Below are 24,770 nucleotides of genomic sequence, written 5' to 3'. Positions count from 1 at the left end.
TGGAAGTCTGTCTTGACTAGGAGCAATACCCCTTTGATTCTGCGGTGATTGCTGGGCCTGTTGGTTCACCTGTTGGCCTCTAATAGGACAGTTCCTCTTAATATGCCCTAGCTCCCCACAATGGTGGCATTTGAAGCTATAGGGTCCACTCTTCCTACTTCCCGAAGAGCCACTACTACCACTAGGCACTCCCCCACTACCATGCCCCTGATCATGACTTTTTCGGTTACTCCTTTAGGGTCCTCTTGAGGTTCTTCCTGAAGCTTCTCGATCCTGGAGAAAGGCGATGTGCTCTTGTTCAACAGAGATGGCTGCTACAATCAAGTCACTATAGACTCGATGCCTTAAAGCTACCACTGATTTTCGGATCACACCCTTAAGACCTTTCTCAAACTTTAGGCACTTCATGCGCTCTGATTCAATCAAGGAATGAGCAAAACGGGACAGTTCATTGAACCTAGCTTCGTATTCCCTCACTGTCATATCCCCTTGCTGTAGGCCCATGAATTCCATGGCCTTTTCATCTCGATAACTTTAGGAAAAGAATTGCTCATTAAAGAGCGCTTCGAATTGTTCCCAAGTCATCCCCTCTACACCATGCATTCGCCGAATATGCTTCCACCACGCACCTGCAGGACCTTTAAACTTAAAACTGTGAACTCCACCCAATACTCATCCGGTACTCCCATGGTACTTAGATGCTTAGACACCGATTCGAACCAATACTCGGCTTCCTGGGGTCCACCCGCGCTAGTGAATGCAGGAATTGAACTGCGTCTGTACTCACGGAAGTAGTTCTGTTTTCTATCCTCCACAGGACCTTCATTTTGGGCTCTAGTAGCCATCCCCTGGAAGGCGGCGTACATGGCTTCCATGAATTGTTCATTCAGCATCGCCGGTAGATTAGGGTTTCTACGGCGCGGCATTCTTTTATCTGAAAGGAAAGCTAGACTATTTTAGTGGTTTCCTGATGTCATTCATGTATGCATAATTCCAAACCCTAAGGTTCTAAACCAAGGGCTCTGATACCAAGTCCTGTCACGCCCCCAAACCGGCGTTAGTGACGTGGAGGCTCGTTTAGAAATTTAAACCTGTTTGAGAGAGTGATTAGTAAATATTTTAATTTCTTTCAAATCCAAAACATCCAGGTATTTCCAAACAAGCCCCCTTTATTCAAGAGGAATTCAATTTCAAGAACGGTGGTGGAATTTCTAACCAAACCAGTTTAAAACCACGTCCCTGGTATCATGTCAGGAATTTCCACAGGTGTTTAACATACATGAATATAAACATTAGTAAATGTGACATCAACCACGGTCTAGTAATATCTAAGTTTACAATCCATAATCTTTTATACATGCCTTGAAATAAAAGATAAGAGGAAAGACAACTCTTCACTTTCCGAGGTCAAGTCCATGTCACCGGTAGTAGCTACCTACTCCGCACTACTCCTCGCGTCGCCTGGAGGGGTTTAATACATTTGAAAGCAAGAAAGGTGAGCGAAAGGCCCAGTAGGATATAATTTTATAAAGCATTTAAAATAAAGGTACTCACGGTCTGAAGATATACACCTGGAACCGGTCATCCCTTTTTAGAAAAGGAAATACTCACATAGTATAAAATATCTGTATAATGAAAATGTGCAGCTCATCATACCACTAAACAAGAAGCGGTAAAAATGTCTGTCAAGTGAAAAGTGCAGAGCCATTGTTCCACTAAACAAGAAGTGGATCCGTAGGGGTTTTGGGACGTGCCCCCAAGGATGCGATTCCTACATCCCGATTTATGTGGCCACCATGCGTTGTATCATTCCTTAAATATTTCATTTTAAGAAATGATACTCTTTAAAATCTCATTTCCAAAATCATTGAAAAACTTAATAGCATTCTCATGCTATTTCCTTAAAATCATTTTCTTTAAACATGTTTTGTTCTAAAACATTTTCATTGGCTAAAACCATTTAAAGTAAGGCTAACAAGGATATGGACAAGAATATCATACCTTTTGGATATCAAACCTGTGGCGGTCTTCATGTAGCCCTAGCTCCGCTTGCCTTTGAGGCTCCAATTCCAATCGTGCCACTATCTTTCCCATCAAAATCAACAATTTAGAGTTTGATCTTTCTCACCAAATATTCTCGTTTATTTAGATGCAATTGTATCATATTAGTGTGCCATAGTTCAAAATCAATGTTCATAAACAATTCTTAATTCAAATCATGATTCTTTGACAATGGAGATTTATTCCGGAGAATCGAATGGAACACAAGGATTCATGTGGCTAATCCACTCATTTTGAGTTCTCAAATGAGGTTAGATCAATCCCACATCGAGTTTCAAGGTCAAAACAGGGTTTTAGGACTATTTAGGGTCAGTTTCAGTGGGAACCGGTCAACCGGTGACAGAGGAGTGTAACTCCACTGGTCGGCCGGTGGAGAGGTGACCGGTCGACTTGATCAGTCGACCTATGGAAGGGTGACTGGTCGACCGGACCGGTCAACCGGTGGGGAAAAATTGTAAGGCCATCCATGGCCAATTCGTGAGGAACAAAGCCAGAACCTGTAAATTTTGGGTCCGATTTCGACATATTCTCAAGGGAAATGTATAGATCCAGTTTCAAATCAACAAATGGGGTCCAAAGAATCAAAACCAACCAATGTTCATCAAGGTTTCACCAAATCCCATTCGGATTCCATTCAAAAACAAATTTAAGCCAAAAACCACCAAACTCGACGAAAACGAGTTCCATAAGGCTAAATCTGAAAATCTAAAGTAAGTTTCAAAGAGTTTTACCTCGATCCAAGCTTTGATATTGAAAATCTCTTAAAACTCTCCGTTTTTCTTCACATCCGGTTCAAGAACCTTCTTGAGAGAGAGGGAAAACTTAAAAGAAAGAGAGAGGAAGAGATGGGCGAGAGTGAGAGAGAGAGAAAGCTCGGTGGGGGAGAGAGAGACTAAGAGAGAGTGTGAGTGAGTGAGAGGGTTACGGGAGATCGAGAGAGGGAGAGAGAGAGTAACGTGAGGAAGGGAAAGGAAAAAGAAATAAGGAAAAAAAGGAAAAGGAGAAATAGAAGGAAAAGAAAATTGGGAAGAATATTTAGGAAAAACAAAAAAAAATAAATAGGGGTGAAATTACAAATACTAAGAATAAATTTAAAAGTTCATGATTAATTAAGAAAATAAATTTAGGCACACTAATAAACCACAATTATCATAATTAAACAAGTTTAATTCCGGATGGCGTTACATAAAGTGAGAGTTTTTAAAGTTTAGAGGGAAAAGTGATAATGATCCTAAAATTCAAGGGGCACCAATAAAATTAATACTAAACTAATAAGTTAGTATTGTTCCCATAAATATTGCGTTAATTTTAACTAATTACCGAAATTGATGTTTTGAATTCTTTGAAATACCTAATAAGAGAATAATAAAGAAACAAATAAAAATTTTAAAAAACCTAAAATAATAAAAACAACCCTACTAATTAAAACACTAGAGCAACTAATTTCACCATAACTACTCTACTCTAATTCCTTAATTCTTATTATGCAAATTTATTATCCAAGTTGACAGCTGAAAATCTCTAACTTATTGAATGCTCTATTTTGAGTTACACTAAAAATCCCTTAATTGTTAACCTAATATATTCCTATGTGAATTACAATAATCAAGTAGTTATTTAGTTTAATAGATTTTTATGTATCGACCACACAAAATATGCACGTGTATTCCTATCTCACATGCAATTTATAGTATTCAACACAATGAACTCGACACATAATTTCCCTTCTAATTCTATTATGATTAACCAATCATCTTATTAGTGTACAATTAATTAGAAGCATTAAGAACAATAAAGAACACTCAATCTAAAAAAAAAAAACATGAATAATTTGAATAAAGAAAAATTAAAATATCATAGCCAGACTACATCATAGCTCTAGCAAGAAAACTAAAACATAATTGAAATAAAAATAAAATAAACCAACGGTTCCAACATCTAAATTCACAAAAATATAGAGATATAGAAATTAGAAGGAAAACTCCACACAGAGGTGTCACAGTTCTCCAAACTTAACTTTCCAATCTTTAGTTGCTGGAATACCGCTATTTAGTTGAGATATTAAGTAGTATCTGCCACGATACAGGTTACCAATCGGTGACACCGAGTTACTGGTTGGTAACCACCGAGTTACTAGCCCCCACTGCCCATATCAGCCGGAAACCACCATTAGCAGTGGTGGACAACAGGAAAACTAAACAACAACAAAAACCAAAATCATAGAGAAACATTCACAAAATCACAAATATCCACAAAATCAGCCGCTAACCACCATTTCCGGCAGCTGGCAATCACGACTGAAAAATCAGATCATAAAAAAACATTAAAATCACAAACGATCCACAAAAAATCCACAGAATCCACCAGAACTATGAATTACAAAACCCACAAATAACAATGTGTTTTCTCGCATGGTCCTTGGAGAACGCCAATCTCAGCCGCCGCGGTGGAGGAAATCTCAATGGATCTCCTTTGAGATTTGCGCGGCGGCGACATAGATGGTTGCACGAGTTTGAGATCTGTAGATCGATTGGCTGCGTGACATCATGGGCTGAGATCTCCTGCAGAGTTTCAACCTCTGATGGAAGGACCTTGCAAATTTGCAATCGAAGGGCGGTGCTGATAAATGAGACTGAGAGAGAGATAGAAAGAGATCGCAGATCTGGAAGCGAGAGTGCTTGGGTAAGAAGATGGCGTTGTGAGGGGGAGGAAGCTCGAGATTGGCGCACGTAGAGGGATGAGGTCGGTAGCTAGAACTCAACGACGAAGGAACCAACGACTGTGGGAAAAGAGAACAAAAAAGGGGGAGATCACAGCTTGGAGATTTGATCGTTGTTGGTCAACAATCTAAAGTCGCAGACAATTCACGAGGAGACGACGACGGCATGTGTATGCAGACAAAATGAGAGAGAAGAAGAGAGAGGCGGAAAGGAAAGACGAATCTCTTACTTGATGGTATTTTATTTAGGACTCGTTTAATTCGTTGATTCGAGTTTTTAATTCGAGTTGATATATGACTTTATTTAAAAAATTTTTATAATAATAAAAAAATTAAATATAATTATTTTTGAGAATTTTTTATTATAATAAAATTTAAATTTTAACTCAGTAAAATGAACAAACTATAACCTTATAACTATGGTTTTTGCTCTGCCATGCCGCAGAAAAGCCGAAAATTTTTGTCCCTCGGTGGAAGTCGATCAATATGGGTAAAGCCGTGTCCTTTTATTAGTCAACTAGAAGGCCTTTTCTCTTCTCAGGCCCATTATATATAAGGATCAGAACCTTCTCCGAATGTAGAATAATTTCATTTTTTTTTTTTTCATTTTTTCTCTTTTTATTTTCCTTTTCCTCGTGGTGTTTCTCGCGAATCGAAGACAAAACAGGTATTTTCTTCTCTCCTTTTCTTTCCGACCGTTTTTTTTTTTCGAAAATTGAATTTATCGAGTTTATTGAAGGTTTGATCTCGTCGGTTTCTGAGAGTTTTTTGGTTAGCTAGAAAACGTAGGAAAAGTATGGAATTTGGGAATCGGGTTTGTTGCGAATTCGTTCTGTTTTGTTTTGTTTTTTTGTTTTTGTTTTTGTTTTTTTTTTTGTAATTGAATACGTTCTTTCGGTTTTGACACGAGATTAGCTCGTCTTGATTTCAGTTTCTCGGAAAATCCTTGAATATTTCATTTGATTGCGTGGTTCTTAATTTTCCAAATCGAGCTAATCTGAAAATAACGTGTTTCGTATGGAATCATATAAAAGTTTTTAATCCATTACGTATGTTGTCTGAAGGACAAGAAATTTGATGCAAGGCATTTTATTTTTAGGTTTTCCTTCCGATTTTCCCTAACTTTTCGTGTCTGTTTTAGATTCCAATTTCTTTTAATTCTGATTTTGAAATTTTGATGTGTTTTGCAGGGGATTCAATAATAGTAAGATGTTAGAACAATTGCTGATATTTACAAGAGGAGGGTTAATCCTCTGGACTTGCAAGGAACTTGGAAACGCCCTTAAAGGGTCTCCAATTGACACCTTGATCCGATCATGTCTTTTGGAGGAGCGCTCTGGGGCAGCATCTTACAACTATGATGCCCCAGGAGCAGCTTACACCCTCAAATGGACCTTCCACAATGAACTCGGCCTCGTCTTTGTTGCCGTTTATCAGCGAATTCTCCACCTCTTGTATGTGGATGATCTGCTTTCCGCAGTGAAGCGCGAGTTCTCGGAGATTTATGATCCTAAATGGACGGTCTACAATGACTTCGATGAGACTTTTAGGCAACTTAGAATGGAGGCTGAGGCTCGCGCCGAAGAGTTGAAGAAATCGAAGCCAGTGGGCAAGCCCCTGGCTGGTAACAAGAAGCAAGGGCAGGTTCAAAAGGCTGGATCTGAAGGAGGAAATAAGAAGAAGACTGAAGGTGGTTTGGGAAGCGATGGCAGTGATGGCAATGGCGTGAAAGGGCGGCGTAGATTGGAGAATGGTTTCTCCAATGGTAATTGTGTTGCTGTGGAAGAGCCTAAGGTAAATGGTCTCTTCAATGGGAAAGAAAACACAAGTTCCAATATTGGGGCTTTTGATGTAAATAAGCTCCAGAAGCTTAGAAGTAAAGGTGGGAAGAAAATGGATACTGTTGTTATTAAGGGCCCTAAGGTGGAGCCCAAGAAAATGATAACAAAGAAGAATAGAGTTTGGGACGATTCACCTCCTGAGACAAAGTTGGATTTCACAGATTCTGTGGGTGAGAATGGGGACAACATTGTAGAGGTTGTGGCAGCAGATCAAGGTGAAAGTATGATGGACAAAGAAGAGAATTTTAGCAGTGAAAGCGAGGGTGAAGAGGAGGAAGAAGTGGGGAAGGAAAGTAAGCCTGATACTAAGAAGAAGGGGTGGTTTTCGTCTATGCTCCAGAGGTAGATTTCTTTTTTTTTTTTTCAAAATAAAAAAAGTCAATATCCCAGTTCCTAACTTTTTTTAATCTTGTGGAGAAGCACCCACAACGCATCATTTTACTTGTATGCAATAATCATACATGTATTGCTAAGTTTATTCGAGTTTTATTGAGATTTTTAGATTCTCATGCCATTGATGCTCAATTTTCCCTTTTTTTCTTTTCATCTTGTCATGGCAGTATTGCTGGCAAGGCGAATTTGGACAAGTCAGACTTGGAACCTGCTTTGAAAGCTCTTAAAGACAGGCTTATGACAAAGAACGTGGTATGTTCTTCGTTTACTCTTTCCATTATTTTTCTCGATTCTTATGTTTTCCATGAGTTATCCGCAATCCCTTATCCCATGAATAGCCCATGAAGGCAGCTAACTTATGTTGTGGCATGTTATAGGCTGAGGAGATAGCTGAGAAACTATGTGAATCGGTTGCTACAAGTCTTGAAGGTAAAAAGTTGGCTTCATTCACAAGGATTTCTTCGACAGTGCAGGTTTGTGACTTATTCCAGTAAATGATGTTGCCGTTTCTTTCTTTCTTGTTGAGGCTAATTGTAGGTTTGAAACTGATTACAGGCAGCGATGGAAGAAGCCCTTGTTCGCATTTTGACTCCTAGGCGCTCTATTGATATCTTGAGAGATGTGCATGCCGCCAAGGAGCAAAGGAAACCATACGTTGTTGTTTTTGTTGGTGTCAATGGAGTTGGAAAATCTACCAACTTGGCTAAGGTTTATTTGCTATCCCTTTTCTACACTAGCATATACATAATTAAGGACGCGCATTTTAACAGATAGTTATTGGCTTATTTGCAATTTTGCAGGTTGCTTACTGGCTACTGCAGCATAAGGTCAGTGTCACGATGGCTGCTTGTGATACATTCCGTTCTGGAGCGGTTGAGCAGCTGCGGACTCATGCACGCAGACTTCAGGTACAATATGTGGTATTTATAAAACATAGGCATGTTCACCAAGTATGGGCTTTATGCACGCACATGACATTATTGTGGTCTGGATAGTGATTATTAACTTTAATCAACTTTCATTGTCAGATCCCTATATTCGAAAAGGGGTATGAAAAAGATCCTGCAATTGTGGCAAAGGAAGCAATCCAGGAAGCTACACGGAATGGTTCTGATGTGGTTCTTGTTGATACAGCTGGTAGAATGCAGGTAAGTCCTTTATTTTTATTAGTTATTATTTGTTAGCAACATCTTTGTGGTGGACAAAAGAGGCTATTAGTTGCTTGAAATCTTATTTTTACAAATTTGATTTGTATTTTGCTACTTTCATATTTTAGCTCTGAATCCCTGACGTGTTATATGCAATTCAGGATAATGAACCACTAATGAGGGCACTCTCAAAGCTCGTATACCTCAACAATCCTGACCTTGTTTTGTTCGTCGGAGAGGCACTGGTTGGAAATGATGCCGTTGATCAGCTTTCAAAGTTTAACCAGGTTTGAACTCTCAATTCATAATGTGTTCCTGTCATCCAATTCCAAGTATATCGACCAATCCTATCAATTGTTACAAGAATAAGTTACTGAGAACTTCCCTTTTATCTGCAGAAATTAGCGGACTTGTCAACATCGCCTAACCCTAGACTGATAGATGGAATATTGCTCACCAAGTTTGATACTATTGATGACAAGGTAGACAAACTCTTCTTAACAATCGGACATTTCAATTGTTCGAAATATTTGGTGTAACTGAATTGACTTTTTTTTTGTAGGTTGGAGCTGCACTCTCCATGGTTTACATATCTGGAGCTCCTGTCATGTTTGTTGGCTGTGGGCAGTCGTATACGGACCTGAAGAAGCTCAACGTGAAATCAATAGTCAAGACCCTCCTCAAGTGATGAATCTGCTTTGCCTGTTGACTACTCTTCCAAGTGACGAAATCTTATAGTTTGGTTTGGTCTTCATTTGCACGCTTCGCAATTTGCTATTTCACTCTTTGAACTCTGCTGCTTTGTTTGTTGTCAAACCTCTGTGGTGTTGTTTCCTTCTATGACCCCATAAATTGTCTTGTTGGAGATGAATCGGTCCTTTTGCGGCTGTAAATTATGTTATATGCTAGAATTTTCTTTTAATCATGTCTGCAAGACTGCATCTTCTTTTAGTCATAGCACACACGCACCAGAAGTTTGTGAAATGATTTAGTTTTTTGGTGGCTGCTTTTGCAATGCCTCGTCATATTGAATGAATTGAAGACCAGAATTGGATCGTAGGAGTCATAAATGATAAGGTTAATCTCACTAGTGCTATCGGAACTTTTGGGTCATTCTTTCTCTCTTAAATTTTAAAACTCGTTTTGCCTCCGGATTTTGGAATAGTTGTCCCATTTAACCTCTTTTGTTAGAATTTATGTTCAAATCAGACAGGAATATGTGAGAGTTAAGTGTGGTTTTGTGATCTTTTTCACGTATTTTTTAATGAAAGTTTTAACAACATGATGCTTTTTTTCGTGTCTGGGTAGGAAAAGATTTAAGTAGAATCAATTCAAAATTCAAGATGAGAGTTTTTAGAGTATACGGACCAAATTCTAATAGAAACGGTTGATATACGTATATAATTTCTCATATCTAGTTGATAAATCTTTATTAGGTTATACTACTCAAATGTTTAGAAACGCACACTAACAACAAAAGCTCATTTTTCATTAATGCTTGGACTTCAAGCATGTTGGCAAAACCATGGTAAAAGGCAAACCCTTATGGCAGAGTAATGGCCGACCACGTTCTTTGATCTTATCCAAAGATAAGTTGATGATGACTCATTATTTCTTTTAGTTGTATGTGGACCTGTAATTAAAATAGTGGGTTGATCGAAATAAACGCGATCAATCCAACATAACTCTTGCGAAGTTCCAACCCGAATAAAATAGGGAGTTTTTTTGGTAAGGGAGAAAGAGAGAAATATGATAAGGGAGAAAGAGAGAAATAGGCTAAAATTTGAGATGAATTAAAATTAATAGGCTAATAGTTTACATAAGTTAATAAATAGGTCAAATTATTATTTTTGTCCATAACTTATCTGGTTATGAACCATAACTTGACAAGTTGTTGACGGTTTTTGTTCATAACTTGTATGGCTATGAACCATAACTTGACAAGTTTGTCCATAACTTATCTGGTTATGAACCATAACTTGACAAGTTATGGCCTATTAATTTCTATAACTAAATATTGGTCAATATACTTTTTTAAGCTTTTTATATTGGCATATTTTTTACTATTTTCGTTCTAGTAATTTAATTTTATTAAAATCAGATTAAAAATGCAAAATAGATAATTTTTTTTACAAAGCAGTTTCTGGTGCCTTTGACTAAATTTACTAAAATAAGAATTATTAAAACATAATTCAATCTACTCATTTTTTCTCAGTAATAAATAAATAATTATATTTTAAATATTTAAACATTACAAAATATACTATACTAAAGTTTACTCGAAAAAATTTTACAATTAATAAAATGTTTTAAAATAACAAGAAAAGTAGAAATTTAGTGTTAATTTTATTATTGTAATTGTTACGATTATTGAAATTAACAACAATAAATCATAAATATTATTGAAAAATTAAAATTAGTTTTTTAGTATTTGGTGTAAAAGTATTGTGAATGTTGATCTTAAGATTAGCATTTAAAAAATTAAAACTATAAATAGGTGTATTAAAATATATCTATTTTAGTCATTATACATCCACACAATAATTTTATACATAGTTCAACAGCTTTGAAAAGAAAAAAGAAAACCAAACACTTAAGTTTCTTCTATATAGTAGTTTTTTACTAATAGTATAACTACTACAAATACTTTCAACGATTTAGCAATGCTAAGTTGGCCACAAATTGCTGTAATAGTTTAAAACGAATTACACAATTCCTTCCGAAAAAATAATATAATTTTTTTTTTCTTTTGGATAGAAATGTAATACAATTTAATTCTTGTAATTAGTGGCAGGGCTACATGTTATTCAGCGGGACACATGCTCATATTCAAATTTTAAGAATTTGATTTTTTTTTTATTATTCTTCTATTGTGTCTGATAAGAACTCCCACCACCAATATCAAGAATATGATATATTTATAAATTTGAGCATGAAATTATAAAATGAAACGATATGCTTCCAAATCTTAAGGGTTTCGGTGTTTGTGTGGTGAATTCTGTCGGAGAAACAATATACTTGCAATCTTTAAAAGTTGGAATTATGGACATCAAGCACCATATAAACCATCGATTTTTTTTTATCTCTATAATTTCTCCTTTTTTTTTTTTCAGTTGGCCGTATTTTATATGTAAATTTGTGAATGTATCCCCCATCAATAATTGAAATAAATAACTATAATCTCATCTAATAAAAAAACCTATCTCTAACTTTTTTTTTATAGTGTCCACATTGAAAAAAGGGAAAAAAAATATATTTCGGTATTTGCTATAATATCATATAATTTGATTAAATTATGCTGCATGATCTTACCCAATCTGAAAGTGAAAAGCCTCGTCAAGTAGTTATATGACCAAATCACAAAAAAAAAAAAAAAAAAAAAAAAAAAAAAAAAAAAAAAAAAAAACCAGTTCATACATTCAAAAACTACATGAGGAAATTGACAAGGAAGGATATATATACCTTGGAGGATGAAGAACCATTTTTGCTTCAAATAGGAAGAAGAATTCATTTTCGGTCCAATTGTCAATCAAATCGTAAAAGGCAAGTCGCCAACTGGGTTTCTGCCACGTGTCATGGCTTGGCTTCTCAGCATATTCCCGTCGTGAGTCCCAAACCAATCCCAACGGCTATATATATAAACATTTGAGCTCAGTCAAACTTCGTACTCAAGCCAAACTAAACAATCACATCAATTCTTCTTCTTCTTCACCAAAATTGTAGTGTTTGAATATCGAATATGGATTTCTTAAGAAACTTAATTCAGTTTCTTGCCATTGTTTTCCTGCTGTCACCTAGCTTGTCAGAAGCTCGAGAAATTCTGGTTGGAGGCAAAGAAAATTCATGGAACATTCCATCAAACTTCTCGCAGACCCTCAATGAATGGGCGCAGAAAACCCGATTCAAAGTTGGCGATGTTCTAAGTAACTATTCATCTAATCCATATATACATTTTTTTTTCTTTCTAGAAATGAAACCATTAAGATTCAAATATTTCTGATAATACGCGAACACACTCACGCACCCAACCACTTGAGTTAGTCTCTCGCGTTTATATATATATATATATATATTACCAATATTATTATCATATTTGCCTTTTGTATTAAATGGATTTTCTATTTTGCACATAATTCCTTCCCTTTTAACTCAATTATTATTAATATATGGATTACTCTTTTTTCTTAGCACATCTTACTTTCTAGTTTTCTATCACTATCAAGAACAGTTTTCGTTTCTGAAAATGCCTGAATTTGCCTCTGAAAAAGTTGTTTCATCACAAATCGCCTCTGTTAAGTGGTACTATTACAAATTTTCCCTCCATGCATGATCATAAATGCTTACCTTTTCCTTCATTGTATTAAGAACTTAGAGTAATAATGTACTTAAACACTTCAAGCATAAATAATTTATATGAAGGTACAAAAATTATAACTTTGATGCATGATTTTCACAATGTACTTTTGAAAATAAACAGAAAAGAGATCAATATGAATAATATTCCTTAACCATGACTTCTTCAACCATTATTTTTTATTTCCATGATAATTCTAAGGATACCAACTCTTGATCATAGTTTTAATATATCAAAGATATATATGCGGAGGTCCATATAATTCTTACATGTTTTTCTCTTCCTCAACGGTATGGAAATACCACGCTGGGGAAGACTCGGTACTGGAAGTGACGGAGGAGAGCTATCGGAGCTGCAACATGTCTAAACCGATTACGAAACACGACGAAGGGCATACCGAGATCAAGTTGAACCATTCAGGGGCATTTTATTTCATCAGCGGAAAAAAGGAACATTGCGAGAAAGGCCAGAAGTTGGCTATGGTCGTTATGTCTCGACATCATCATCATCATCATGAACCGAATAATATTCTTGCTCCAGCTCCAACTCCAGCGCCAGCTGATCAACCACGTCCATTAGCTGGCACTGCTTGTGGACTTAGCAAGAATAAGCTTGGAATGTTTGCTGTTGGGATTGGTTCCTTGGTGACCAATTACATGCTTATGTTCTGAGAGAGGGGGGAAAAATGCTTGAGGAATGCAGTAAAAACTGAGCTTTTTTTTTCTCTAATTATTTTATATTATTATTATTATTATCTTTGTTGTGAGGTATGGAATAGGATGCATTTTCTTTTGAAGATCGATGTTCTATCATTTGGAATTTATGTTACTAATAAATTCAATTGCCTTATGATCAGTTCAAATCAATTCTTTGTTTTATCCTCTAATTAAGTTCACACAAGCAAATTAACACCATATTGCATGACACCAAACCTTGTTTGGAAAGGGGAAAAGGAGAATATTAGACATATAGATAGTTTAGGGGTACACAAGTGAATGATGTGGGACAATATAGCATGTATATAATTAATAAAGAGGAATCAAATACTAATTAATCACGTTTCAAACTTATGAGTTAAGGATTAATATAAGTTTTCTTTTTTCACCTGAGTTGGTTATGTTATATATTTGGTATCATGCTGTGGTAAAAATAAAAAAAAAATAAAAAAAATAAAAAAAAAAAATTATTTTTTTTTAAAGGGAAAAATTCGTAATTATTTGAGTTGGCAAGTGATCATATAAACAGAAGCCTAACAGACGGACATATCCTATGAACAACGGGTGACAATATGGGTACAACACAATAACACAACACACACTCGGAAAGTTAGTATTTTATGTATTGTTATACCTTTTATTGCTAGTTTTAATTTATTTGTATTTATCTTATATTGGGAACTTTTTTGTTTTGTTTTTTTTTTAATCTTTGGTAATTTACCCAATTACGTGTATAGTGTTTATTTATATAGAGTCTCATTCATAATGCCACTTACGAGTAAACTTTCTTTCTTTTCTTAATATGTGGATGTAGCAGAAATCTTCCCAGACCACATTAAATGTTCTTCTCTTCTTCCTTTCATTTTCTTATTTAATTATTAACACTCGACCCAAAATAGCTAAGCGGATGCACACGAAATTGACTTGAATTATTCAATTTTTAAGTAAAATTTTAGATAAGTATTTTTTAAGCAAACATCTTCTAATAAAATTTAATTTGAGTAAAATGAAAATTAGAAAGTTAGCAACGTAAAAATTGACAAAGTAATGATAGATAAATAAACAAATTAAGTAAGTTAATAGTTAAATTAGAATAATATTCTCACTAAACGGGTGGCGTGTCGATCACTCACTACTTGCAACACTGCTTGCAACACGGAATAGCATAATCTGTATGCTCGCCATGGAAGTGGTGGTTGATTTGGATTATAATATATTGCATTGGTTACTTGTGGAGAATACTATGCATTCATTTCATTGCAACGTAAAGTTGCATGAAGCCTTATTTAAATTTCTTCAAAAATAAAAGTTTTGGCCTTTCAAGCAAAAATAAATAAATAAAGTTTTGACATTTACCCCTAACAAATCGCCAGCCGTTTCATAAGTTTTTTTTTTTTTTTGGAAAATTAAGGTATTTGAATTCTGAACCTAAACATTGGAGGCTGTATGGAATTATTTATCTCTAGACCAAGCCTAGATTCACACGATTTGATGAGTATTATTACTTTGTAGTATAAGAACCTTGAAAGTGAAACTTTATGTTTCCAAGCGTGCAAAATGCTCTCCTTTTTTTTTTTTCAATTAAAGGATAGCTTGCTTTGTTGAATATGACATGTATGATTAATATTATTGCCAAGTATTGTAATCCTAACAAAGTGTACATATTGTTCGTTTTGAGGGGTTACAAAGAAACCTATTTGCCTACTTATAAAAAATTTAAAAGGTTACTAAAATTGAAAGGTTAATACTCATATAGTAAATTGAAGAGACATTTCGCATTCAAACTAGTATATAAAGGGAGATGATTTTAATTTACAGCCAAAGGTCGATCAAATTACAAGACTAATCTATTTAGCCGGTTTCTGACACGTGACGTACATCTATCGATTTGAGGTAATATAAAAATATAAAACTTAACTGTTATAAAATATCACTTAATCAGTTAAAAACTATATTGTCTCACATATATATATATATATTTTAAAAAGCATTACATTGTTTAATATTAATCTTTTTCATTAGAGTCACAAAATATAATCAAAACCCTATGGCTTGCCCTAAAATCATAATTCCCATTTTGACCATGGTTTTTCTCTTGTTCACCTTCTCCAAGGCAAAGGAAATTCTGGTTGGTGGCAAAGAAAATTCATGGACTCTTCCGTCAAATTCCTCGGAGAGTATTACTCATCTTGATGAATGGGCCAAAAACACCATATTTGAACGTGGCGATATTCTCAGTAATTTTAATCTAATTGACTCCTCTCTTGATCAACTTCTAAATATTAGTTTGACACACGCCTTTTTCGTAATTGCATTGTTCTAACATCACTACATGATTTTCCCGTCTAAGTTTGTCCCATAATTGGATAAAAAGTTGCACATCATTTTCTTTTGTGCTCATAAGATTCATGTATTTTCCTTTTTTTTTCTCTTTTATTTTTTGGATTATTCTCAATGGTGCCCCCTGAATTTTAGAGTCATTCTCAATTTGCCCATGAACTTTAAAAACTCTCACTTTACCCACTAAATTTTGAATTGTTCTCACTTAATTATTTTTTATGTAATTTCTGTTAAAATCAAACGAAAAAGGAAGGGGATGAAATGTGATTATGTGATTTTTATCTTTTTTTTTAACAGAATTCCAAACAGAAAAATTATGTGACTGCGTTATTCTCTTTTTTCTATCTGTTTTTAATAGAAATTGCAATATAAGTGGTTAAGTAGAAATTACATTATAGCCCTTGAATCAAGATATGACACTATGGTAATTATCATTAGTTAAAATTAAATCGTTTGTTTTCTCTCTCTCTCTCTCTTAACCAACATCAAAATTGTCTCTTATTATTTTGTGCATTATATGTTCCCTTTACCAAGAAAAGAATGCAGTGTTTATTATCATTTTACTTAAACTGTTCCTTTTTTTTCATTCTAAAAGCTGTGTAAACATACATCTTGAAAAAAAACAAAAAAACAAAAGAAATGGACAAAACAATCCTAGTATCATGTATATTATGATCTTATATATTTTGACCTTATAATTTAACGTTACGGTTTACCAAACTCCAATGCTACATTTGATGCTAGGAAACCTTTTAGAAGGTATCATAGTAACCAAATTGTTCAGCTGAGTTTTTCTTCACGGAAAAATCCACTTCAATGTTCCTAGATCTTCTCTCATTTCCTCTGCTATTTTACAAACAGTATTCAAGTTCGACCCCAAAAAGGACTCGGTGCTCCGAGTGACGGAGAAGAACTTCAACGGCTGCAACACATCAAAGCCGCTCGAAAGATACAGGAACAAGAAGACGCTGATAGAGTTGGATCAGTGCAAACCGTTCTATTTCATCAGCGGGGCAAAGGGCCACTGCCAGAAGGGCCAGAAGGTGTTAGCTAATGTTGTGTGTGGAGACACTAACTCTGGTATCGCCAGCTTCGGCACCAGCACCAAATGAACAGCCAAGTAATGATGCCATTGGATCAACTAAGGTTGGATTTGCAGTGGGAATAGCTGGTTTGGTGGGAATGCTTGTGCTGTGAGAGAGAAAAATTGTGAAGCTATATGGGAATCTGAGTTTGATTTATTTTGTTTTGTTGTTTGGTTTTTTGTTTTTTGCCGCAAGTTTCAGGGTTTGATTTGGGTATATGGGGAATTTGAGCTATATTACATGATGATTTCAGGGAAATTTACTTGAATAATTTCTGTTATTTATTCGGCTGAGTATTATCCTCTTTATTTTTAGGGTCACTAATTCTGTGATTGTAATGCCATTGGTTTTCGTCCCAATTCATACAATATTAGCTCAGTTCTTGACAATAAATAACAAGCTCTAAACTGAAGCACATGCCAGCTCAGAGCGTGTGCCTCACCTCCTACACCTCAATGCGTAAGCTTTAAGGATGTTTCTCCTTGCCTCGACACGAGGTGCGCCTCGATGCATACGACTAATTCTAATTGTATTGCCATTGGTTTTCGTCCCAATTCATACAAATTAGCTCAGTTCTTGAGAATAAATAACAAACTCTAAACCGGTGCTGAAACTTCGGGCGGCGGGCTTACCTGAACCATGAAAATTTTCAGGTTCGGCGGGTAGACACCATTCGCCGCCCGTCCAACCATTTTAGCCGGGCTCAGGCTCGGGCAACTCAAAGAAAAACCATTCCTAGCAGCCCGCCCCGTGGAGAACCCAAGACCGCTGTCCGTCGGAATTTTTTTAAAATTTTCCCGCGTAACCCAAAGCCTGGCCCGTTGTCTGAATTTTTGCCCGAATCCCAAAAAAAATGGCTAGTTTTTTGAATTTTTACCTGACCCGAATTTTTTTACCGTTAGCCCGACTTTTAAATGCAACAGCTACTTTTTGCCAGGCCCGGCCCACTGCCCGAACCCAACCCAACCCGAGTGTGTGTTACCGTTGGAACCGAAAATTTGAGGGAAAAAAACTTTTTTTCAACCCAAAAAATCTCCTATAAATACCCCCCCTCCCCCAACCATTTTCCTCACCTAAAAATTCTCATCCTCTCTTAATTTCTCTCCATCTCTCTTAAATCTCTCCTAATCTCTCTCAAATCTCTCTTAATCTCTCTCAAATCTCTCTTAATCTCGCTCAAATATCTCTCAATATCTCTTAATCTCTCTCAAAGCGCTCTCAATCTCTCTTATTTTTCATAATGGATTCTTTTGGTTATGGTGGTGATATTCCCGTTGATGCCCAATTCAACATCGAAGAAGGGCAATTTCCTACTAATGTTTTCATACGCAGGAATCGCAAACAACAGAAAGAGCTGCTGAGAAAACTGCAAATCCGAGCCTTGGTGGACGTACTAGAGGTCGTGAACGTAATGGTGGTAGGCATGGAGGAGAAGCAAGCGGAAGTGCTAGTGTAAGTGTTGCAAGTTCTAAGAAGAAAAGCAAGCGCACCTCAAAAGTTTAGGAGCACTTCAACACATTCGAGGAAGTCGACAATAACGGTAACGTTAAATGCTGTGGTGATAAATGTAAATATTATGGTGATAAATTACAAGGTAACACTATTCACGGTACTACACACTTGAGAAGACACTCTGAAAAGTGTCTTCAAAACCAAGGAGGCAGAGCCGATCTCTACCAAACACAATTATTGTTTGACTGTCAAACCGGCGGTCTAAGCACTTGAAAATACGATCCGCAAGTCGATCGTATGGAAATGGCACGATTAGTAGCCACATTAGATCAACCACTTAATTTTACCAAAAAAAGGAATTAGCAGCGTTATATTAAAATTGTACATAATCCTAATGTACAATTTTTTTCAAGAACTACTCTTAGGAAAGATGCATTAAAATTATATAAACAATAAAGGGAAGCATTAATCAACCTTTTACACTCTACTAGTGGTTGCATTGCGTTAACAACGGATATTTGGTCCGCCGTTGCCAACAAAGATTATTTAGCTGTAACCGGACATTATTTTAAAGGTTTTGATTTAGATAAGAGAATATTAGATTTTAAATGTGTTATAGGATCACATACCGCTAATTTAATATATAATACAATTTTATCTGTCATTGATGAATATAGTTTAAGAGATAGAGTAATGGTCATAACATTAGATAATGCTACTGCAAATACTAAAGCAATAGAACTTTTTGAAAATGATTTAAGTTTATTCGGTAATAATGATATATTTCACCAACGTTGTGCATGTCATATAATTAATTTAATAGTAAAATCCGGTTTAAAATCAATGTCAGGTCATATTAAAAGAATTAGAAATAACATTGCTTGGATTCAAGGTAGTAATCAAATAATACAATATTGGTTTAGGTTTCTACAAGCATGTAATCAAATTCTTAGAGCATTAGCCTTAGATATGCCCGTAAGATGGAACTCCACTTATATAATGCTTGACCAATGCATCCCCTATAAAGATGTTATAACAAACTATGTTAGTGCAAAATTAGGACCAGGATTTATAGACAAAACTAATTGACAAATTACCAAACTCTTGTATAACTTTTTAGGTAGATTTCACGAAGTTACTTAAAGCTTAGTGGAACTTATTACCCAACGTCACCATTAGCGTTAGGAGAACTTTTAAGAATGGCTATTTCATTTAGTGAATTTAAGACACACGAGATTTTAGGAGTTCCCATCGCTTCTGTGGAAAAGAAGTTTAAAAAGTATTGGTCTAAATTACCAATGTTGTATGGTTTCGGTGTTATTTTCGACCCTAGATTAAAATTATTAGGTTTAGAAAGTGGATTAGAAAACTTACGTGACTTTTTAGATATCGATTGTTCTGACCAATTTCCTATTATAAAGGAAAAAATATTATCTCTTGATTAACGCCCAAAAGTGATATTCATAAGCGGTCAATTGTAGCACAGAAGGGTGGTCGTATCCACAGAGAGATAACAAAATAACAAGAAAGACTAACAGAATAAGAGCATTAGAGAAAAGTGAATTAAAGAAAAAGAATAGTCTTTGAGATTTTGTTGCAAATAAAATAGAAATGAGGGAATTTGTATGAAGAAAATTCAATAATAAAAACGGTGAGGTGTCGAGAATCCCTAATGTTTCATTCACCAATCCAAGTTTTGATTCACAATATTAAATAACCAAATAAATTAAATATATATGTTGACTCCAGAAATATTATTATTACAAGTTATCTAAAATCGACAATATATCAATCTGACAATATTGCAGTAAAAGACAATTTGTAAAATAATTTGAATAACAAAACATTACATGACAGAATTACATAAGAAAAGCGTGACTGAACTTATATAAAATTGGCACACAATATTTTGAAAAGTAATAGAAAAATAGATGAGATTTAATTCATTCAGATGTTGAAGTTTACAGAACAAGGAATCAAAACCCCGAATTGGGTCACTCAACAGAAGTTCATCTCTAACCTCACCAAGAAAACTCTAGCCTATCTTGCAAAACATTCTCACAAGTTCTAGAGAGAAAATATGAGACTGACAGCAAGACGACAAAAAACTGAATATTCAAAGCTTTTCAAAACCTTAGGCTAACCCCTTTATTTATAGTGTTTAGAGGTTGCCTGTCAAATAAGGAAATAAATAGTAAAATTATAAAATTATAAAAGAAAAGGAAATAAAATAAAATTACACATAAATTAGGAGAAATCATATATTTGATTTGGGGAAGAAATCTGGTAATTTGAGGAGAAGAAATCCGGATTCAGCACATCATCTAGACACGTGTCGAAGCTTGGTTGGAGGCAGGGAATTGAGCCACCACGTGTCGTGCTCAGAGTGGCTGGCGTGTGCTGGCAGAAGGCTGTCGCGGGGACAGCTGGGACCCACATTGGACAAGTGTCGTGTGCAGAGTGAGCGGCAGGTCTGGCGTGAGCAGACGCGGGACCCATGGGAGGAAAGCCTTGGAACGCGCAAGAGAACGCGCGTGCATGGGACGCGCTCCCTGAGGTGCCGCGTACGGTTGACGCGCGAGGCGCGCGATGGCGGGAGAGACGGGCGCGGATTTCCGCGCTGACTGTGCAGTGGCTTGGCTCGGTGGCTTTGACTCGGCTTAGCTGAACGGCTTGGCTCTGTGTTGTTGAAAATATGGCTTTCATGGCTTAATTTAGTGTAGCTTTTTATACTACTTTTTATCTGTAAATAATTAAGCAAAAACTAGACAAATTCCAATTAAAAATATTATGAATAAAAATAATGGAATTGCTTAATTAAAGCTTAAATATTTTAATATTATATAAATCAAAAGCAGTATTTAGGGTGCATATTCATGCACTGATCACAACCCCCAACCTGCTTATTGCTAGTCTCTAGCAATCCAAGCGCAAGAGAAATCATGTCACAAAGAAAATCTAAGTCTCAACTCGCTTAGTCACCTGAGTATTTCAAACAAACTGTCAGGAAGAAGTCAAAAGATACTATCAAGGTTATTTCAGTCATAACTCCAGAGTCGTGTGTGTGTGCTTCAAACCATAACCTTCTTACCACTGACCATAACACATGCAGCTTTGAAAAATTCACCAAGTAGAAGCCTCAACCCCATTGATCTAATATTTGAGTGCAAAGGTTTTCTCTCATGGAGTTGGAAATGAAACAATCAACGCTCAGTGTGAGGAAGGTCAAATTTAGGACAAACAGTCAAACGAACGTTGACCAAAAGATAGGTTTAATCAACTACTAGAACATTCCACCATTCTTACCACAAACCCGCTTTTGAGATTTCCTTCGGGTCAAACAGAAATTTACATAAACGAACAAAGAGCCAAAAAAAATGCATAGGAAAATAATTACTTCTTTTTTTTTGTTTTTTGTTTTTTTTTTGGTAAGAGACAACCTGAAGTGAATGTAGAAAGGTGTTCTTTTAACAAATAGCTATATAGCATCAAATGTGATTAACACTAAACTACAAGATCTGTGAAATGTTGCTCTTGCTCAGTCTTTTTTTTGTTTTTTTTTAAAGAAAAATAAGAAATGAGGCTCTATTACATAAGATCATTCCTATCTAACCCAAAATCCATCCCTCAAGCATATGCATCAAGCATACCACTAACCATGTAATGATGTTCTAATAGTGATTTTACCAGCTCAAAAGATCAATGAAAGTTCAAAAGTCATTTTCTCTACTCTCTTGACTCACCAAAAATCAAGCACTTAAACTCAAGAATTTTCTCAGCTGACATGCATTAACATCCATCTTACCACAAGGTCTAGCATGTGCAAAAAGAAACTCTGGAAGTAATTTCTTAGTAACCAAGACAGCGAAAATCGACTCAAACCAAACATTTTGAAATCATACTCAGACAACTTTGCAAAAATTTTAACCCAAATATCAACGTGACAAAAATCACTCTTACGCATGAATATGCTCACCACCCCCAACCAAAATCAGACAGTGTCCTCAGTGTCAAAAATTATGAAAAATAGAGAAAGAAGACACCTGGACGATGAGCTTTCCACTTATGAGCACAGCCTGAGCTTCCTGATATGATTCTCCAAAAACACACATAAAAAAAATGCAAAGAAAAACAAAAAATCAAAATATGGTACAGAAGATGTGAGCAAACTACTCAAGGCTGGTAAACGGGGTCGTCGAAATGATCTCTTCCACCTGGTTCACCCGCTCTAAGTAATTCTTCCTCAGGCTCTGCTTGTCATGAGTCGCTTTCATTTTCACCTTGATCCTGGAATTACGCTCTTTTAGCATGTCAATCAATCGTTGTTCTTACAATGCATCGAGTTTAGACGAGATGATGACTGGGAATGTGCCTTCATTTCCCAAGAACGCATGTTTTAAGCCCTCAGGTGGTTGGGCTAGCTTGACTTTTGGAGCCTCCTCAGTGGATGATTTCGGTTTTTCTCCTTCTGTTGGGAGCTCCTGAAAACATGGTGACCCAAACTTGGTTCCTCTGTCCTGTGAGTTGCTGAAAATTGCAGACAAGTGAGCCAACTCAACAGAACCGAAATTTTTAGAATCAGAATTTTGGAGGAGATTTTTCAGATCTTCAGAGTTGCTTTGCGGCAGAACCCCCTCCTCGACAAGTGTGTTGATCATAAATGTTTGGTGACACTCGTCATCATCACGTGGTTGCTGTTGAATATGAAAAATATTCACCTCAAGGGTCATATTCCCAAAAGATATCTTCATGAGACCATTCCTACAATTGATAAGTGCGTTTGTTGTGGCAAGGAAGGGTCTTCCTAGAATGATGGGAATGGATGACTCCATATTCACCACGGATTGTGTATCCAAGACAAGAAAGTCCACGGGGTAATAAAACTTGTCGACTTGCAACAAAATATCTTCCACTATTCCCCGTGGTCTCTTAATGGATCTATCGGCCAGTTGCAGAACCACAGTTGTGGGCTTAATCTCTCCAAGACCCAATTGCGAGTAGACCGAATAAGGCATGAGGTTCACGCTCGATCCTAGGTCTAGTAACGCTTGGTAGAATTCATGTGTCCCGATCTGGCAAGAAATGGTAGGACAACCTGGATCCTTATACTTCGGCGGTGTTTTCTGCTCAATCACCGCGCTCACTTGTTCCGTCAAGAATGCAGTCTTCTTGACGTGGTGCTTTCTCTTTATGGTGCACAGATCCTTGATAACCTTGGCGTAGGCTGGCACTTGCTTGATCACGTGTAGTAAGGGAAGATTGATCTTCAATTGTGTCAAGTGCTCCAGGATCTCACTTTGATTTTCCGGCACTTTCCCAGCAGGTCGGAGAGCTTGGGGAAAAGGCACCTTCACCGGAATTTTAGTTGGCTCTTCTTTCTCCTGAGCCTATTCTTCATTACTCGAAGTGGTTGTACTTGTCGATGCCGTGTCTAAATTCTTAGCACTTCGAGTAGAGATGGCGTTAACTTCCTTGATATTTTGACCTTCAAAGTTGGAAGTTTGAGCCATGTGTTGTCCTCTCAAATTGGACTGGGCTTGTGATGGAATCTACCGTGCTCCTGAATGGTTAAAGCTTCTGTCAACTTTGTGATCTGACTTTTGATTTCCTTGTTCTCTTCCACCAGCTGCGTGAGCATCGAATCAACCCTTTGATTCGTCTTATTTTGCGCGTCCACAAAAGCTTTTAGGGTATCCTCTAGAGAATTCCCTTTCGACTGTATATTATTCTGAGGCGCAAAATATGTCCTTGGTGGTTGAGATTGTTGCTCTGATCTCCATTGCCTTCTAGATGATTGTGCTTGTTGGTTCGAATCTCGCCAACTGAAATTCGGGTGGTTTTTCCAACCAGGATTATAAGTCTCCGTGAGAAAGGTCCGTAAGGCTTCTTGTATGTGCCTAATGCATTGCACTGCTCCTCATATACCCCTCTCATTTCACTTAAAGTGTGGCAATCCTGAGCTAGATGGCCCATTCCACCACAAACTAAACAAGGCTCATGTGCCTCTGTCCTTGCCACCATGTAGGGTCCTTTACTATCTTTACTTTTGAGGGCCTCAATTTGCTTCGTCAAAGCTTCAACTTGGGCCTTAAGACTGTCCTCTTCCCTCAATTGATAAACTCCAGCTGGTCGGGACCTACCAGTGCTCTCAGTAGCACTCGGTCCAGTCCAAGTATGAGCTTTCTCAGCTAACTCATTCAGGTACTCGATAGCTTCGTCAGGATCCTTTTGGAGAAAATCCTCATTGCACATCATCTTGACAAATTAGCGCTCTCAGATTGTGAGTCCATCGTAGAAATAGCTTACGAGGCGCCAACTTTCATATCCATGGTGGGGACACAGATTTTAACAGATCTTTAAACGCTCCCAAGCTTGATAGAGAGTTTCGTTTTCCTTCTGAGCGAAATTCGAGATCTGTCGTTTTAAATTATTAGTCTTATGGTGTGGGAAATACTTGTTGAAGAATGTCGTCGTCATTTCTTCCCACGTACTAATAGACTTGGGCCTGAGAGAATACAACCAGCTTTTGGCCTTATCCTTCAGAGAAAAAGGGAAAAACTTCAATCTGACAGTGTTTGCGGCCTCAGCACGGCTGTGAAAGGTGGCCACCACCTCTTCAAACTCCCGAATGTGTACATATGGATTCTCGTTCTCTAATATG

At 36.5% G+C, this 24,770-nt stretch overlaps 3 protein-coding genes and 1 non-coding gene across 4 annotated transcripts; all 4 read left to right on the top strand.

The window, feature by feature from the left end:
• Positions 1-5,275: 5,275 nt before the first annotated feature.
• Positions 5,276-9,087, top strand: LOC21387214 (signal recognition particle receptor subunit alpha homolog). Its single transcript, XM_024173578.1, has 10 exons — positions 5,276-5,447; positions 5,971-6,963; positions 7,182-7,266; positions 7,392-7,487; positions 7,570-7,722; positions 7,815-7,922; positions 8,043-8,162; positions 8,324-8,449; positions 8,561-8,644; positions 8,725-9,087. The coding sequence occupies exons 2-10, from the start codon at positions 5,990-5,992 to the stop codon at positions 8,848-8,850; spliced, it is 1,872 nt and encodes a 623-aa protein (XP_024029346.1). The 5' UTR covers positions 5,276-5,447; positions 5,971-5,989; the 3' UTR covers positions 8,851-9,087.
• A 3,698-nt stretch (positions 9,088-12,785) lies between these two features.
• Positions 12,786-13,187, top strand: LOC21387213 (early nodulin-like protein 1). The gene has a single exon (XM_024173579.1). The coding sequence runs from the start codon at positions 12,786-12,788 to the stop codon at positions 13,185-13,187; it is 402 nt and encodes a 133-aa protein (XP_024029347.1).
• Positions 13,188-15,315: 2,128 nt separating this feature from the next.
• On the top strand, positions 15,316-18,160 carry LOC21387212 (early nodulin-like protein 1). The gene is made up of 3 exons (XM_010110240.2): positions 15,316-15,469; positions 16,434-16,615; positions 17,990-18,160. The coding sequence occupies exons 1-3, from the start codon at positions 15,316-15,318 to the stop codon at positions 18,158-18,160; spliced, it is 507 nt and encodes a 168-aa protein (XP_010108542.2).
• Positions 18,161-24,431: 6,271 nt separating this feature from the next.
• Positions 24,432-24,538, top strand: LOC112093950. The gene has a single exon (XR_002903280.1). It is a non-coding gene; the product is annotated as a small nucleolar RNA R71 (small nucleolar RNA).
• The last annotated feature ends 232 nt before the right edge of the window (positions 24,539-24,770 follow it).

This window comes from Morus notabilis, unplaced genomic scaffold, assembly GCF_000414095.1.
Source record: "Morus notabilis unplaced genomic scaffold, ASM41409v2 Scaffold495, whole genome shotgun sequence".
Classification (NCBI taxonomy): domain Eukaryota; kingdom Viridiplantae; phylum Streptophyta; class Magnoliopsida; order Rosales; family Moraceae; genus Morus; species Morus notabilis.
This window is presented reverse-complemented; position numbering and strand designations above follow the sequence as displayed.

Excerpts from the sequence above, each read along its gene's own strand:
- LOC21387214 (XM_024173578.1), top strand. The coding sequence starts at position 5,990 with ATGTTAGAACAATTGCTGATATTTACAAGAGGAGGGTTAATCCTCTGG. Across the intron at positions 7,488-7,569 it reads GGATTTCTTCGACAGTGCAG|GCAGCGATGGAAGAAGCCCT; the intron begins GTTTGTGACTTA and ends AACTGATTACAG. Across the intron at positions 8,450-8,560 it reads AGCTTTCAAAGTTTAACCAG|AAATTAGCGGACTTGTCAAC; the intron begins GTTTGAACTCTC and ends TTTTATCTGCAG.
- LOC21387213 (XM_024173579.1), top strand. The coding sequence starts at position 12,786 with ATGTTTTTCTCTTCCTCAACGGTATGGAAATACCACGCTGGGGAAGAC.
- LOC21387212 (XM_010110240.2), top strand. The coding sequence starts at position 15,316 with ATGGTTTTTCTCTTGTTCACCTTCTCCAAGGCAAAGGAAATTCTGGTT. Across the intron at positions 15,470-16,433 it reads TGAACGTGGCGATATTCTCA|TATTCAAGTTCGACCCCAAA; the intron begins GTAATTTTAATC and ends TTTTACAAACAG. Across the intron at positions 16,616-17,989 it reads ACTGCCAGAAGGGCCAGAAG|GAATCGCAAACAACAGAAAG; the intron begins GTGTTAGCTAAT and ends TTTCATACGCAG.